The sequence below is a fragment of the Hippoglossus stenolepis genome, chromosome 6, assembly GCF_022539355.2.
Source record: "Hippoglossus stenolepis isolate QCI-W04-F060 chromosome 6, HSTE1.2, whole genome shotgun sequence".
NCBI classification, from domain to species: domain Eukaryota; kingdom Metazoa; phylum Chordata; class Actinopteri; order Pleuronectiformes; family Pleuronectidae; genus Hippoglossus; species Hippoglossus stenolepis.
The window spans coordinates 11708029-11724235 of NC_061488.1; the positions used below are offsets into that span (position 1 = coordinate 11708029).

The 16207-nt window shown below is 40.0% G+C and overlaps 4 protein-coding genes across 7 annotated transcripts; 2 read left to right on the top strand and 2 right to left on the bottom strand.

Annotated features, from left to right (window-relative positions):
- Positions 1-1187, bottom strand: pnpla1 (patatin-like phospholipase domain containing 1). Its single transcript, XM_035158573.1, has 5 exons — positions 980-1187; positions 666-898; positions 527-592; positions 232-438; positions 1-90 (listed from the first exon to the last, which is right to left on the bottom strand). Exons 1-5 carry the CDS (start codon positions 1185-1187, stop codon positions 1-3), a joined length of 804 nt encoding a protein of 267 aa, XP_035014464.1.
- A 2999-nt stretch (positions 1188-4186) lies between these two features.
- Positions 4187-8951, bottom strand: etv7 (ETS variant transcription factor 7). Of its 2 annotated transcripts, XM_035158597.2 has the most exons (9): positions 8676-8951; positions 8282-8408; positions 7976-8140; positions 7707-7889; positions 6423-6551; positions 6173-6298; positions 4833-4975; positions 4636-4736; positions 4187-4538 (listed from the first exon to the last, which is right to left on the bottom strand). In XM_035158597.2, exons 1-9 carry the CDS (start codon positions 8706-8708, stop codon positions 4349-4351), a joined length of 1197 nt encoding a protein of 398 aa, XP_035014488.2. In that variant the 5' UTR covers positions 8709-8951; the 3' UTR covers positions 4187-4348. The 2 variants fall into 2 exon arrangements, with proteins under 2 accessions (XP_035014488.2, XP_035014489.2); XM_035158598.2 differs by lacking the exon at positions 6423-6551.
- A 12-nt stretch (positions 8952-8963) lies between these two features.
- On the top strand, positions 8964-12326 carry zgc:194242 (uncharacterized protein LOC100005854 homolog). Of its 3 annotated transcripts, none has more exons than XM_035158601.2 (4): positions 8964-8987; positions 10283-10539; positions 10982-11162; positions 11274-12326. In XM_035158601.2, the coding sequence occupies exons 2-4, from the start codon at positions 10285-10287 to the stop codon at positions 11468-11470; spliced, it is 633 nt and encodes a 210-aa protein (XP_035014492.1). In that variant the 5' UTR covers positions 8964-8987; positions 10283-10284; the 3' UTR covers positions 11471-12326. The 3 variants fall into 3 exon arrangements, with proteins under 3 accessions (XP_035014492.1, XP_035014490.1, XP_035014491.1); XM_035158599.2 differs by lacking the exon at positions 8964-8987 and adding an exon at positions 9150-9296; XM_035158600.2 differs by lacking the exon at positions 8964-8987 and adding an exon at positions 9219-9307.
- A 111-nt stretch (positions 12327-12437) lies between these two features.
- On the top strand, positions 12438-16165 carry ube2t (ubiquitin-conjugating enzyme E2T (putative)). The gene is made up of 7 exons (XM_035158603.1): positions 12438-12592; positions 13371-13480; positions 14161-14230; positions 14319-14424; positions 14555-14653; positions 15053-15136; positions 15865-16165. Exons 2-7 carry the CDS (start codon positions 13372-13374, stop codon positions 15979-15981), a joined length of 585 nt encoding a protein of 194 aa, XP_035014494.1. The 5' UTR covers positions 12438-12592; position 13371; the 3' UTR covers positions 15982-16165.
- The last annotated feature ends 42 nt before the right edge of the window (positions 16166-16207 follow it).

Genomic DNA, 16207 nt, shown 5'->3' on the forward strand with positions numbered 1-16207 from the left:
CTACAATTTTTCATAGTATTTTGACCAACCATTGCGCTTAAGAAAATCAATGGTGTCTTTGTAGCCACTGTAGTAGGCTTGATCCAGCGTCTGCAGAGACAGAGACGTACAAATATAGTTAAATGTCTTTTTCTCAGTGTTATTGTTGCATAAGTGGCCTTGATCCACAATGATAAATCAGCACCGTCCACTGAGAGTGTTACATCCAGTGATAGACACCATGGGACTGACCTCTAAAGCCATGGGGTAAAGAGCGTTGATGACCCTGAAGCTGTTGGCCATGTTGCCCTTCAGCGTGGATCCGCTCACCACCATGTCCCAAATGCACGGCGTGTCCGAGGGGCAGATGTCGGTCTCTCCGGAGAACGGGGACACTGTCAACGTGTTGCTGCAGGACAGTACAGGCTGCATCCCACTGAAACCTCCATCTACATAATACTGCAAGACATGATCACATATATTACGATGTAAACCGAAAAAACTGGGCTGCAAGTGAGTCGGCGGGAAAAGCATAAAATATACTCACTTCTCCTTTGAAGGATGGGGGCAGAATTCCACAGTACCAAGGCACAAAGCAGCTACAAAGCAGGGCCTAAAGACAACATGCAAGAATTACACATGTCCATGTGTTTGTTTATACTCAGGGACCTGTAGTGCAAACTCACCTGTACTACATCCTCTTTGGACTGAAACTCAGTCATCACTATGTGCTTGCCATCACTCAGACGGGTCATAGCCACAGCGAGACGACCGCTGGCAAAGTGGTGTGCATCAGGGGGAAGGTACTTGTTCAAAATACTCTCCAACCAGTGGAGCACATTGATTGAGGGGTTGAATGGCCCGAGTGTAAATGCCTTCATCTGTTTGGCAAAGTGTATTATCTCATCCCGAATGGTGACTGTAAAACACAGAGAGCTGTGAGTCTAAAGAAATGATAATCATCATGAAACAGTTTTGAAGAAATTATCAAGTCACTTACTTGGGCTCATCTCACAGACCACAGCAGCTGCCACCAGAGATCCAGCAGACGCACCGAGAACATACGGAGCTGTGCGCAGAATCCAGGGAACATAGTTCAGGAAACACTGGGCCACCCCTAACTGGTAGGTGGCCATGAATCCAGACCCGGAGAAGGAGACGGACTGAGGAACTTCACCGTTATTGCAATTGACAACTCCTGAAGCCATTTTCTGAAGCTTTTCGACGATCCGTTTCAATTGTAGATGGTGAAAAACATTTGTGCTGTGGCACAACTTCTGCTTTAAAGAGGAGCCAGTTCCAGCAGGCTGAGATAAGTTATTCAGTGGGAAATGGCTGAGCGTTAATAAGCACATCTCAATTAGACATACCATATTGGTCATACCCACGTGGTACCAGTAATGTGCCGGTACTCAGTGGTACTTCTGATCTTTGTCCTCATGAGTACCGTTACTTCTTATTGCGTACCGCCACCTCCTGGGGAGTCTTGGTACACACATGTACACATGAGTACGCACCGTGTTGTGCCAGGGTACGTATCCTCGACAGACTTTCTGCCCTTCGATCTCACCCAAATAAATATAGAAACATGTGGATTATGTGTTTTACACATTAGATCAACAAACCTTTCTATAATCCTGAGGATGTTTTCTAACCACACCAGAGGAAAGAATGGAGATATCAAACTCAGAGGAGACATGGCACAGCTTTTAATTTTCTTTGTGCCAAAAAAGAAATTCTGCCTGAATTTGATAATCTGGGACAAGTCACTTGGTAATCTGGGACACTTGTATTAGGTTCAGGCCAACAGATATCGAATTTTCAGAAGGTTTTATGACACGCATTCAAAATACATTTGAAGTGGTATACATTACCAAAATATTCATATAAATATATCCAAGAAACATACGATGATCATGTTGTGAACTGCTGAATTATAGGGTACTGGCACCTTTTTGGTCCAATTCAGGCACTGAGTGGTACGGCATGCAGTACTGTCAATTACTGTTTTCTCTTTCTAGTCATAAAACATGATTTTGGTTTGCTTATCTCACACTGACTTCCATGTGAAGCCAATATAAACAAAACTCTCCAGACATTTGGAAATCCTGAATGAATGAACAAAAGTTCAAATCAACAACAAAAACAGACTTAAACCAGCAGCTCACTTCAGTACATTTGGTACAGACTTGCAGAGAAACATTATCTAGGATTACATAGTTTTCAAAAGGACAACTAAAGCATTTTAGTCAAAAATTATGAGCGTTGAGAATTCAACGTAATTTGCAACAGTTATTAATACATTTATTATTATTTTTTTACATTTATTTGTCTAATACTTTATCAAGGATACAAACATGAAAGTAGTCATTGGTTTTATACAATCAAATAATTATCTTGGGGGTGTACTCTCATCATCTCAGCTGCTGTTTCCTGTGCTACCACAGCACCCCCTGCAGGTAGAGAGGCCAGCTTTGACTTGGGGAGTAAGCAAGAAGTAGGCTACTGTGATTGAGTGTGTTTAGCTCACAGGTTTCCTATATTACATGAGGCTGTGTTTGCTCTTAAGTGATACAGCTAAGCAAAATGTAAATGGACCACATTGTTTTGATCTGTCTCATTTGTCTTTGTGCTTCACTGTGCTCTAAGACCCAATCCAAGACCTTTCAACACCATTAAAGTGCCAAAAGTATCATGTACCACAGTACATGATACTTTTGTGCATCACAACAACAAATGAATGACATATTTTACATGTAATTTAATCATTTGAAAAATGCTACATAAAATAGTTAGAAAGAATGTTCAATTATCCACATTCCATTTTAATGCAATACAACACACTACACAAAAAAATACATCTTCAAGTTGATTCATCACAAACTATAGTAAAATAACATTTTCATGTTAAACCTGGCTTTTGATCTACAACACTTTTTTTGTGTGAACATGAATAATCTATTCTTCTTCGTCCAATCTGAGAAAAAGAAAAGTTGAACACCATCGCCATCTATTTAAACCACTTACCTACAAGACTTGCAGGATTTAGTGCATGAGAATCTGTGTATTAACTGTAATGCTATTATTTTGAGTGCACCTGAGAAATTTTAATTCTGGGGATTATTGCTCTGATTTCTCTCACAGTTTTCCTTATCCCTTAGTGTTCATTCTGATCACAGAAAAAAAAAACTGAAAAATAAAAAGCAATCTCACAGTGCAACAATTTCTGACAATACAACTAACAGTGCATTTTGTTAAAACTTTAAAGGGGACATAGCATGCAAATTCCACTTTGTTAGTGCTTCTACACGTTAATGTGGGTATCTGGCATGTCTACCAACCCAAAAACTCTGGGAAAAAAACACTCGCGCGTTTTGTTATGGTTCCTCTAAGTCAGAAACGTCATGCTTGAGCGACTCGATTGAGCTTCCTGGGTTTTGTGTCGTAACAAGGAACTGGAAGTCTCCCTACATGGCTTGGCCCACCGAGGCTGCGGCAGCGAGCCCGCCCTGCGGCAGCGCTGGCTGTCCAGGACGAGCATTTCTCGTGGTCAGCCGCGATTCACCACATGTGGCAGTCTTCTACAGTCAGCATGCTCGGCGCACCGCCGCCTCCCATGCGTGAGCTGGAATTTGTGTCAGCGCCACACAGCCAGCAGTGGAAGACTTCCGCAGTGTTCAGCACTACTGTAGGCCGGGTTTACACCGGACGCGGAAGCGAGGCTGCGAGGCAGCGCAGCGCCGTTCTCAAGCGCGCAGCTGCCTGGCTGTTCACACGGGACGTGCATTTCTCCGCGCTGGTCAGCCCCATAGACTGTATATATAAGGTCAGCCCGCGATTCTGTTTTTCCCGCTTGTTGTTGTACCCGTTGAATGTCGGGGTTCGGGATAAATGATGGTCTTCATAGCCCCCCCACTCTCTCTTTCTCTGTCTGTCTGCTTGTGTGCTTGTAGTGGATGGGCAGAGGGGGACATTTAATTATGTGATTGGGAAAATTAAAACTCCAGGACAATAGAAGGGGAATACAAAGTATGGGATGCATATTTTCATAATTTATATCATATAAAATATGTAATTTATATCGTTTAAAATCATGGGGGGAGAGGGAGGGGGAGCTGGCTCATTCGCATTTAAAGGAACAGGCACTCAAAACAGGTCACTCGGTGGAGGGCTGTTTTATACAGGGTAAAAAGGGTGCTGTTTTAAATGATCCTTGTGGTATTTTGACCAAAGTATGTTACAGACATTTCATTAAGACCCCAAGGAACCATATCAACTTGTGGTAAAATGGGCATGCTATGTCCCCTTTAACACCTGGGTTATTTTTTTCTGAAGCTGAAACCAGAAGAAATACACACCACAGTTTTATCTATCTTACAGGAGCATCAGTTAGAGGAGGCTGTGGAGACATACGATCAGGGGAAATCTCGAAATGGTCTTCACGGGTCTCGTGCGTGGGACTGCTGTATGGAAGGTTCCCGTACAGAGGTGAACTGGGTTCCGGGGACTCGGCGGGGTCGGCCTGCTTTTTCCTGATGTCGTGTGGGAGTTTCAGAAACCTGAGGGGAGCCAGACAGGAAGCAATAACTACTAATTGTCAAAGCTTTCATTGGGGGAAATATCGACAGTGAATGAGAAAGAGAAAAGGACAGAGACCTGAAGAGGAGTTTTTGACCTCGCTCCTTTTTGATGATGTTCAGCTTGTAGTAGTGCCGCAAAGCTCGGGACATTTTCTCGTAGGTCATGTTGTCTCGGTTCTGTAAAATACAGATCGCACGTTATAAAACGGGCTGCGTAACGCCTCTTACAACGATGTCCCCTGTCAGATGAACCACACAGACCGAAGTGCTCACCTTGTGGTTTCCCCAGAGACACGCCAGTCCGTTTGGGTCGACCACCCTGAACACCAGGCTGTCCCTGTCTTCCCATCGAATGTATTGTTGGTAACGGTCGTCACACAGTAGCTGATACACATAGTCCCATAGCAGTCTGCACTCTGACAGTGAATAAATAATGAAAACAAAAGCAAGACTATGAGCAATTATTGACATTTAAATCTCTATTAGGTATCTTATATGCAGTGGATTAGGGCTGGGCAATAAAAGGATTTCAATAAATATTGCAATATACTTTTGATCAATGGTAATACAACAAAGGGTCAGTATATATTGATATAATGCTTTTGCATTGTACAAGCACAGTGAGGAGATATATAACATATAATTAATCTACCTCAGATTTGTAAGATGCTCAAGTCTTCATCATTATGTGGCCATAAAGAAGAGTTTAAAACCTTCACTCAGGAGCAAAAGTCAGTCTTTAAGCTTAAACTTTTATCCTGACAATTATCAATATCTACTGATATGAATTTTTTTTATCTTGATATCATTTTTGGTCATATCGTCTTACCCCACAGGGGATAAATTTTTTTAAATACAACCCAAACTCAAAAACTTGGTCATACCCAAGCATGCATGCTCTAATTATGTCAATCTTACAAAGATCATTTAAAAACTAGTGTATAAATTTACTTATTTCAACTAAACACCCAGTCTTGTGTATTTGTTCTTAAAGCCAATTTAATTCATTGTTTGAAGTTTTGTAGTTTGTGCTGTTTGCTCTGCCAAAGGCTGCGAAATGGCCAATAAAATCATATCAAGATCGAAATATTCACGATGAATGTCATGCTATTATTTCAATTATATTTTTCAGATTTTTGCTCCTGATTGAGGTTGTGGTTTCAACCTCTTCTTCATGAGCAGATAATGAAAAATCGGAAGAAGCTCAATTATGTGTGAAACCTCCTCACTGTGCTTGTACATTGCATAAACATTATATATCGATATATATATATTGAACTTTTTTTTACATTTCACGTGATAAAAACTATATAGCAGAAATCATTGATATTGTTTTATTACCCAGCTCTAGCTCTGCCTCACAAACAAAATGAAAACAGATGAACAAGGTGACAAAAGAGTAAATATGAGACCTCGTCTTGAATTGCCAAGAAAGAGCCTCGTTTTCACACGTGTTGCTCTGAGGCTTACTGATGTCTCACGTCTAAAAGCTGTGTCAGACTTATATGAGTTTTTCTACCCCCTAGTGGTCTCTCTAGACAAAATACTTCAGTTTTGTATATCTTCCAAGAGAACACTGTAGTAGAACTATTAATAAATGAACGTAGCAGTACCTGGGATGCGGCCGTTGACTTTGTGCACTGGGCTCCTCTCTCGACTGGACAGGTTGAGAGGCTCCTGGCTGATGCTCTTTGTTGGAGGAGGACACTGAGCTTTGCTGTGGGGAGATGTGGGGACAGCTGTTGATCCATGTAAGAGAGAGGGGGAGGGGGGGGATTCATAGGAAAACAAAAAGAGAGAGACAGCAGATCAGACATTACAGTAAATCATTTCAACTGTGCTATAACAGTTTGATATACCCACTAGTATGTGTGAGTGGAGCAGGGTGATTGTGAAAGATCGACTGACGATCTCTGAGAGGTGACGCGGGCTCTGATTGGCTCACAGCGGTCACCACAGCTGTCGACGCTGCGCTGGTGAAAGCGAGGGAAGCTGTGTGAGAGAGAAACATGAGGAACTGTGAAAAAAAAGAGCTAAACTGAAAGCAAAAGTGATTTTTTACAGCTACTTGGACTTTTCACATCAATGTGTGTGATGAAGGTTAGTGAATGTTTGACATGAAGAGGCCATTTTATTACTAAGATAAAGTGCAGAGAATGAAGTGATTGTTCTGAACTGTGGAGTTAATAATCACTGGTTTTACAGGTAAACGCGACACACCCACACACTGTACTTCCTCTTTGGAAAGTACCTTGCGATGGTAGGGAATGTGTGTGTTTGAGGGACAAACAAGGAAAGTGTGTGTTTGTTTTTCTCTATTAAAGAGTAAGATATTTTACTCCAGTACACATTACGCACAGATTTGAGTTACCAGTACTTTCCATTTATTGCAACTTTATAGGGAAAATGCCCCAGTTTTTGTTCCTCTACTTTTCACATACAAGACATAACATTAAGACTATGATGCACTGCGATCCTGTAAACTGCCCAGCAAGGCACTGGTCCAGTGGAGGATCTAGGATCTTTCTAAATAAGGGGTCATAAAGGGGTCACAATTAACAAAGAGGGACCAGTTACATGTCCAGAGTAAAACCAAAGCAGGAAAGAGCAGCCTGATGTTTTTCGTCTGGTTAATCAGGAAGTATTAACAACAACCTAACCAAGAAAAACAAGTTTGATTTGACAAGCCACAAATTTGGATGTGTATTTATGAGTGTGTGCAGATCACTGCCTCACACTCTGCACAGTCTGTACACGCAGTACAAAACAATCTGACATTTACAGTTCATAGTTTGTTGTATTTGATTACATTCGATTATGCTACAGATGTTCAGATGGATATCTGTGTATATGTGTTTGTCTGTGTGTCATAAGCTGAGAGGTACACATTCATGCCTTCATCGCCAGCAGAGTGGATTATTATGAGTTTTCACAGGAACCAGGGGGCAGATCCAGGATTTTGTTTTCACTTTCTTTAACATTGCGAGATACTGCATTTTTTTAACATTTTCACTGAAGTAGCCATGTGTTTGAAAGCTGCGGTACAAATAAAGTTGACATATTCACTCTATGTGTCAATATACATGGCAGATTCAGATTCTCATTGATTTAGAGTATGTTCAGTAATATACTCCTTGACCTTCTGACCTTTGGTGTCATTGACTCTTGGGGGCTGAGGCTCTTGGACGCTGAGTGCGGGGACCTGGCAGCTGACTTGGCCCTGGCTGTGTACGTTTTCCGGGGTCAAGGAGGGAGGCGTATTTTGCGGATCGCAGACAGCACCCCTCCTCTGTTGTTTCACACACTGTAGGATCTCATACAGAACATCACCTGGAGAGAACCACACAAGTGCACGTGAAAACACAGGAATAAAATCAGAGGGGAGTCAGCATGATCTTGTTTTTGCACACTCATACCTGAGCTGGGGCAGCGGCGTCTGAAGTCCTCCTTGGTGAGCAGGCACAGGGCTCGACCGTTCATCTCGAATCGTCCCTTCTCTGACCGTCGCAGTGAGTACTCCCTCTGAGCCCAGTGGAGCCAGTGGGCGACGTCCTCTTTATCCCACAGAGACGGGTTTATTCCTGCAGAATAAATGCAATAAATTCAAACAAACCACACTGTGTCTGGTTGAGATTGTGCTGGTTGATGCTGCTGCAGTCGTTTTTTCAGAGCTGTCTCCTCCAGGAGCAGAAGTCAAACACAGAGAGGAGAGTTTGACTCACGTAGACGTCCAGGTAGATGCCACAGGTCCCCCTGAGGATGGTGAGCGGGGGAGTGAAGCACACTGGGAGATTTGTTGGCTTGCTCTCCATGCATTGTGGGTGACAGAGTGTTCGCTTTGTTTTCTTGCTGCAAAACATGAACACACATACATTCAGTCTTCAGTACACATACATTCACTTAACAGGAGCAGTAGAAAAGCAGAGCAGCAGGATTCTAAAACGTTTCAAACAATATTATAAACAACCAAAAATGACAACAATAATAATACTACTATTACTACTACTATTATTATAATTATTGTTACTGTTGTTGTTGTTGTTGTTGTTGTTATCAATATTTTAAATTGAAAAATAACACATTCACAAATAGCTTGTTCTTGAGACCTTCACTTACCTTGTCCAAAGGTGACAGGGAAACGTTCTCCATTTGAAAAAAACCCTTAAAAGAAGTAGGATTATTTCCTTGTAATCAGACATAAAACTCTTCCAAACACGAACTAAAACTCCTGGTTAGTCCTCTCAGAACTCCATTACAGACAAAGAATGAAAATAACTCTCGAAGAAATAAAACTCCTATTTTCACATTCGACCCTTCCGGGAAATGAAAACGAAAGAGAACCAGATCCCTGCAGATGGGCGTGCGCCACACAGGCGGATTGGAGGAAGCGAGAAAGGACCGATCATCTCCAAACAGAAGTTTATTATGGTGGGAAAGTGAAGTTCATTTTGTATATAAACAACCAGGCCAAGCCCCGGTGATGTACAATAAATAAATAAAAATATATAAACAAGATTTAAATAATGGGAAACGTGAAAAAAACTGCAGGAAAGTGAGTGGTTGGAATTTACAGGGAGGGACCTTTACTGAAGTGTTAAGAAGCGTGCGCGCTGATAGGAGAGAAATCGTCTTTGAGGCTTTTAGGCACTTCAGGCTTTCCGTACTTCTCCTCTGAGTTACAGCAAAACAAAAACACCCGAGTCAGGAGCGCGTGAAGTGAAAACACGTTGGACCACGGTGAGAGGCTCGTGCGTGAGAAACTTATGTTTGCGCATCTAACCTAATATCGTATCCACTACACATTTGTTCGCCAGATAACGTACGCAAATGCCGCATACGTGTCCAGTGACTCGTTTACTATGTTGTGAAATCATGTGAGATACATTGTTTAGTATAGAAATTATTCAAATCGGCTGTGACTGGTTAATATACACTGGACATGTACACTGTAGTACAGGTATTTGTAACACAGGGGTCAACATAAGATGCAATACTCATCGAATGTACCTATGTTGAGGTAAAGTCTTAAAAATATACATATTATGGACATGATCATAGCTGTTTGGCTGTAATGGTAATGATGATGCTGGTATACATCGGCCTATAGAGCAGATTTAACACAGCACAGGAAGTTTAAGGTGTTGAATTGAGCAAAGTCTAAAGCTGATTACAGATTAACCAACCCACTTTATCAAACATGTAGTTTGGTCTGGTCAGACTTTGGATTGGAAAACCTGAAGTTAGAAAAATATGCTGTATATTTTGATTTTTTGTTTGTTGTACAGTCATCACCCAAAATGTATTTCGTCCAAAATATTCAAATATAAATGTACAGTAATGAAATGGCTTAAAATAGTCATTTTGCTGGGGTTGCTGGCTGTGCCAATTGGAGCCAGACCAGTTTATTTTACAGAATAAAGAATCCAGTAAAGACGTGCATTTATGTAATGAACATTAAAAAATATGTTTATTTTTATAATATAAATTCTATATATTTGGTTGTATTTGTGTTTTGGTTAAACTGTAAAATATTGAGCCTCAGTTATTTCTTTGTCATAAGGGCTCAGGCATTTAAGGAATAATAAAAATAAAGTCTGAATAATAAGGTCCCCAATGCCGATTTGCGTTGCAGTTTGTTTGATATAAATCTCTGAAGTTGTTAAGTTTAGTTGTACAACCAAGTGCAAAAATGCCCTCTTGTATTTTTTGTTGTGTTTCTCAAGTGATGTGGCCTGAAAAAGTGGGACAACAGCTGCGTCGCCCAACCCGATCGGTAGCAGGGTGGCTGGTCAGTAAGTTCTTTAAAGTGTACAACCAATTCCTTGAGGAGAACGCCGTGCAGCTGTGTGGGATCCAACCTGCGGACACCGTGCTGGAAGTGGGCCATGGCCCAGGTCTGGGTCTGCAGTCAGCAGCAAAACTGCTAACAGAGCCCACAGGCCGTCTTATTGGGGTGGATTACTCCGAGTACATGCATAAGGTGAGGTATACATTCTCACAGAGGGGAATAAAGTATTGAAATTCAATGCCTATATGTTTTTGTGGCATGAGTGCATTATGTTGTGCCACATACCACATACGAAATGTAAAAACTAAGGAGATGAAGCCAGCCCATTTTAAGATTTAAAAACAAGTAAAAAGAGATTTTATCTATCATCAGTGTTACCAGAAGTGAAGTGATGCTAATACTGGTGTGATATGTTTTCTTTTCCTGGTTTTGGTTCAGACTCTAGCTGTAGAATTTTGAACAAGTTGCAGTCTATACAAGGTTTCCGCTGGGAAAGAGATCTTAATTTCAATTTATTATTATATTAAAAAGTCTTGATTTCTGCTTTTTGAAACCTGAAGGAGCCCTGGTTATAATAACAATATTTTACATCAAGAGACAATATTAGACTTTTTCTTTTGCTCTTCACTTACAGATGGCAGGTGAGCGACTGAAGGAACTTGTGGCGAGTGGGAAAGTGACACTGCACCACTGTAGTGTAGAAGCAATGCCTCTCGCAGACAGCACAGTGGATAAAGTATTTCACTGTAACTGCTATTACTTTTGGCCTGACCTCAGGAAGGGAGCCACTGAGATACATCGGGTAATGAAACCAGGTAGGATATGACATTGTAACGGTGAGACAGACCAATCTGACCAATCACTGCCTTTAAGTGATGCCTCTGTGAATATATGAAATGATGTTTCTCTCTCTTGAATCCTACCAGGGGGCCTGATGGTGACCACGCTGAAGCTGTCCGCTGTGTCGCAGGTGGTAGGAAAGCAGATGATTCCCGCTGAGAACTGGCACCCGGATACTTACATGGCGGCTCTGAGAGACTCTGGCTTCACTGATGTCAGGATGGAAGACAAACCGTACAAAAACATCACTTTTCAGGCCATCTTCGCCACGGCCATGAAGTGAGATGTCTAGAGATAGAGATTATACCCCTCTTTTTGGTTTGCATTTTTCTTTTCATAATCTGATTTATCATAATGAAACAGATACATAATCAGAACTGTATCATCTATCTACTTTGTTAATTACACTCAGAAATGGGCAAATATATATAAATATATGCAAAGTCAATAATTCAACTAATGTTAAATGTAATGACGACTGTGCTACTGTTGTGTCCATTACATTAAACCAAAGTCTGCATGTGTGTAAAACAAAGACTTTAATAGTTATTAATGTTTTGTTTTTAACTACAGTTTGCATGGAGTACATTTGTAAAAAAAAAAAACATTTAACAATTAATAACAGTATTTCAAGATGGTTGAAACTTTTTACTGACAAGCTCTGGTTCACCAGGTTTTTCTGCATGAAGGGCCCATGAGAGATTGTTTCTATATAAGTAGATAAACATACACAGTTGTGAATGTGAGGTAATATGGTGCAAAGATACAAATTGCAAACACAAAAATATACAGAAAAGAAAAAGTGAAAATAAAATATACAGGTGAACTGGGTCTGAAGTTGATCGTACTGAATATGGAAAACTGGATAAATCAATCAATCCAATTTCATTTGTATAGCCCATTTTCACATATCACAATTAGTCTCATAGGGCTTGACAAGGTGCGACATCCTCTGTCCTTAAGAGTGAGGAAAAATAACCAAAAGAAAACATTAATGGGGGGAAAACGTAGAAACTTCAAGGAGAGCCACATGTGAGGGATTCCTCTCCCAGGACGGACAGGACAACAAGCGAAGAGAAGCATTAGACTGGTTTTCCCAGGTGATAACTGTGAATGAAAATAAAATGTCATCTGATGAATAAAGTGGAAGCTTGATCATTGATATTGATTCAACTTAAGCACAGTTGCTGTAATTTGACCTGGTTGTTACACATGTTTGCAGCGGTAGGTGGCGACAATGCGCCACCGTATAACAGAAGAAGAAGAAGTAGCGGAAGAGGAAGCGGAGCGGCTGTGACGTATGAGGGCAGAGTGAGAGGGAAATCTAAAAACACAAGTCTGCTCGTTTGAAAGGTGAAAACAGAAGCAGAAGAAGTGGACAACAAACTCTGAGGAGGGTGTAAAAGTAAGCGAGTGTGATTTAATGTCAAATACACGTGTCATTTAAACTCCGGCGTGGTCGTTAGACTTCAGAAGACGCTCTGTCAGGGAGGTTAATGGCGACAGGAGGCAGCTGGTTAATATTCAACCAGGTCGCCTAACTCTGGTCAATTTGAAACAACAATTGCTGGAACTGCCACAAAGAGACGAGTTCAAATTAACTTATCAGAAGAATTAGCCTCGTTAAAGCCTGTAAATGTCCGTAGCATTCAACAGAGACTTGTGTATAAACTGTAGCTTCTGTAATGATTGTGTTGTTCATTTGTTTTGAAGACTGTGCTTTTTATATTGAGGTTATATATATAAGGTTTCGTCTTGTTTGGTCACCTTGAAGATTGGACAAAGACAGATTCTTACATTGTTATGATTATTGTTGTTATTATAATGGATACATTCCATATAAAAAAATGGAAATTGTCCGGTAGGAAACTGTGCCTTGTTGCATTCACAATTCAATTTGACATTCTACAAATCCAAAAAGCAATAGCCAAAAATATTGAAATGCTGTATATTTTATTTTACTTTTGTTTATGCCCCTAGCATTAACATGTACCTTTTAATTTTTTTGTATATTTTTTATTTGTGGACACATTTTTCTACCTTGATGTTGTTATAATCTCTATTGTGAGCTATAAAGTTTTTAAAAAATTCCAGAAAGGGGTCAGAATCCCACCTTTTGTCATCATTGTCATCTCTTTGTGATGCATGAAAGCAGATAATCAACTCCATTCTCCATTTTGCAGAATGCAGAAGACGTCCCGTTTGAAGCGTGAACTTCAGATGCTGAGCACTGAGCCACCTCCCGGAATAACATGCTGGCAGACGGAGGAGCGGATGGACGACCTCCGGGCACGTATGTATACTCTCTGTCTCTGGATGTAAAATGACTTGAGATGCTTTTCGTGTCAGTACATTTTTCAGGCCAATTACACGATAGTTTGTCATTGAATCCACTCTGTCTGTTAAAGGTCATAGATGATATATAATGTGATACCTGATATATAGTAGACACTCAGTGACCTGTACCTGTATCGGTAAAAGACACAGACCGCCTACTATATCATGCACTCATTAACCAGTTTATTAGGTACACCTAGCTAAAATATTATGCAGTCTAATTCATCAGTCTCATGATATTCAGTTTGACTTGCAACTGTTTGACATAGATGTTAATTGGTCATTTTAAAGGTTGCTGATTGCGTTGAATTGTGTTGCCTTATACTGATGTAGGTGGTGTCTAGTGTCTGTTAAGCGAAGCTAAATGATTCAACATTTAGGAAAAAAAATTCTAAATTTTCCCCAAATGTCACTGTTTTTGTTTGAATTATCTCATCATAATGGCTCTTCATGAGCAGTAACCAGTTAAAATGTTTAGAAACACATAAAATAAAAGAGCTATATGAAGAAAACCTCTGTAGCATTTTAATTCATGTATTATTCATTAATATTTACTATTTTCTGAATGTATTTCTTCTCCAGATCAAACCACATATGTCAAGCTTAATATCTGTTTTATCTGCCTCTTATATGCAGAGATAGTTGGTGGAACAGAAACTCCTTATGAAGGTGGACTCTTCTCTTTGGAGATCAAGGTCCCAGATAGGTACATTTTCACAGAGGTTAAACATTGATGAAGGAGTTCTCTGTTCTTAAACCAGTTGCATTATTAACTTGTTGTTTTCCTCTCTTAGGTACCCATTTGAGCCTCCCAAAATACGCTTCCTGACCCCCATCTACCATCCAAATATTGACAATTCCGGACGTATCTGCCACGATGCTCTCAAACTCCCGCCAAAGGTCGTTAAAGATTTCAAGCACTAAATACACTATAATTTTCACATTATCTGTTTGTTTAAATGCAGTAAGAAGAATGGCCACTTACACCTGCATATGTATAGATTTAATGTTGCCTTTTGTTTTCATCCAGGGTGCCTGGAGGCCGTCTTTAAACATCTCCACAGTCCTCTCCTCCATTCAGCTGCTCATGGCTGAGCCCAATCCAGATGACCCGCTCATGGCCGATATAGTGAGTCACATTTAATCTTGTATCAACATGTATCTTGCTGTCTTTTAGAGGAGAATAACTCTGATACAGGTTTATTTGCTTTTGTGAATAGTGTGATGTCAATACGGATATGTGACAGAAGAGCTTTCTCAAAAATGTTTTTGTGACATTACAATGTCTACAATGAGAACTAAACAACACTGTGCTCCAAATGTATACTTTGAAAAAGAATTGAACACTGAAATATATGAACACTATCTTTTAGTATAGCAGCCAGTGGTTTTCTTAATGATAAACTAACTAATAAGGAAATAAAATACACCAGCCTCTTGAAATTTCAAAATTGCAGTAGAATGCATTTCAATAATACATAGAAAAAAAGTTGTAACCTCTAGAGACCCTGACGTTTTGTGAATGCAGTCATCAGAGTTCAAATACAACAAACAGCTGTTCATGGAGACGGCCAGGAAGTGGACAAAGGAACATGCCGTTCAGAAAAACACGGTAAGTCACTTGTGTGATGGTGATGCAGTTGTACAACAGTTTTCCTCTTGAAGCTTTTCAATTACCTCTGCCAAGGAGGTTTGCTTGTTTGTTTTTAAGCAGGATTATACAAAAACTACTAGACAGATTACCATCAAATTTGAAGAAACCATTACATTTTGGCGTGGATCCAGGAATTCTTTTCACTTTTTTTAACATTGTGAGATTAGGCCTTTGTCAAAATTTTCATTGATTTCTAAGTGACCTATTCATGGATCCTGATGGAAAAATAATCTGATATGTTTAGGGGACTGATATTTATGAGTCTGTACAATCTGATGCAGATCCAAGTAAAAATCAGGATCTAGTGAATTTAAATGTTTCAAAAGGGGAATGTTGGGCCTTGGAATATTTATGCCCTCTACTAAGAGTCATTCTAGTTTAATTTGTACTGAACCTTTAGGTCGGCTGCATTTTTTTTGTGGGTTTCAGAATTAATTATCCTTATTTCAAAGCAATTTTCTGTTATTGTATGTGTTGTGTGTAGGGCTTATTTTACCCAGAAGGTGGTGCTGTGCTCTCTTAATATCGTGCTGTCTACTGACTTAAATTCACCTGCAACAAATTGATGCAGCTTGATATGTATATATTCAGTTGTTACATACATTTTTTTATACTTCTCAGTTTTGCTGTGTGGATGAGCAAAGCTGTCTTTATTTAAAATAGCTTGCTTCTGTCTTTTTTTCCAGGAAGTTCAGGAGGGAAACAAAGAAAATACTCCAGATCAGAAAATTTCATCCCGCAAAAGACATCCACTCGGTGCACAACAGGAGGGAGAGGAGTCAGCAAAGAAAACCTGTAGTTAGTTTCGACCTCACAGGTCCAGAGCCACCATACATTTTACTCCTGTCTGCACTTGTGAATTACAATTTAATGTTTTATTTAGTGCTGATACCTACTTCCACCTATTATGTGTATTCCTCTTCTTAATTCAGAAATGTGTTTATTTTTTATGTTTGTGTTGTGTTATTAAAGTTTATTTAAAACTAATTGAATTGATTGATTTTCTTAAATATGTTAGACACCAGACCT

Coding starts and splice junctions, on each gene's coding strand:
- etv7 (XM_035158597.2), bottom strand. CDS start 8,708: ATGGAGAACGTTTCCCTGTCACCTTTGGACAAG. Junction 8,409..8,675: donor CCCTGTCACCTTTGGACAAG/GTAAGTGAAGGT, acceptor CATGTTTTGCAG/CAAGAAAACAAAGCGAACAC. Junction 6,552..7,706: donor AAGAGTCAATGACACCAAAG/GTCAGAAGGTCA, acceptor TCTCTCACACAG/CTTCCCTCGCTTTCACCAGC.
- pnpla1 (XM_035158573.1), bottom strand. CDS start 1,187: ATGGCTTCAGGAGTTGTCAATTGCAATAACGGTGAAGTTCCTCAGTCC. Junction 439..526: donor CCCCATCCTTCAAAGGAGAA/GTGAGTATATTT, acceptor CATGTCTTGCAG/TATTATGTAGATGGAGGTTT. Junction 91..231: donor TTTACCCCATGGCTTTAGAG/GTCAGTCCCATG, acceptor CTGTCTCTGCAG/ACGCTGGATCAAGCCTACTA.
- ube2t (XM_035158603.1), top strand. CDS start 13,372: ATGCAGAAGACGTCCCGTTTGAAGCGTGAACTTCAGATGCTGAGCACT. Junction 14,425..14,554: donor CTCTCAAACTCCCGCCAAAG/GTCGTTAAAGAT, acceptor GTTTTCATCCAG/GGTGCCTGGAGGCCGTCTTT. Junction 15,137..15,864: donor ATGCCGTTCAGAAAAACACG/GTAAGTCACTTG, acceptor CTTTTTTTCCAG/GAAGTTCAGGAGGGAAACAA.
- zgc:194242 (XM_035158601.2), top strand. CDS start 10,285: ATGTGGCCTGAAAAAGTGGGACAACAGCTGCGTCGCCCAACCCGATCG. Junction 10,540..10,981: donor ACTCCGAGTACATGCATAAG/GTGAGGTATACA, acceptor CTTCACTTACAG/ATGGCAGGTGAGCGACTGAA. Junction 11,163..11,273: donor ACATCGGGTAATGAAACCAG/GTAGGATATGAC, acceptor GAATCCTACCAG/GGGGCCTGATGGTGACCACG.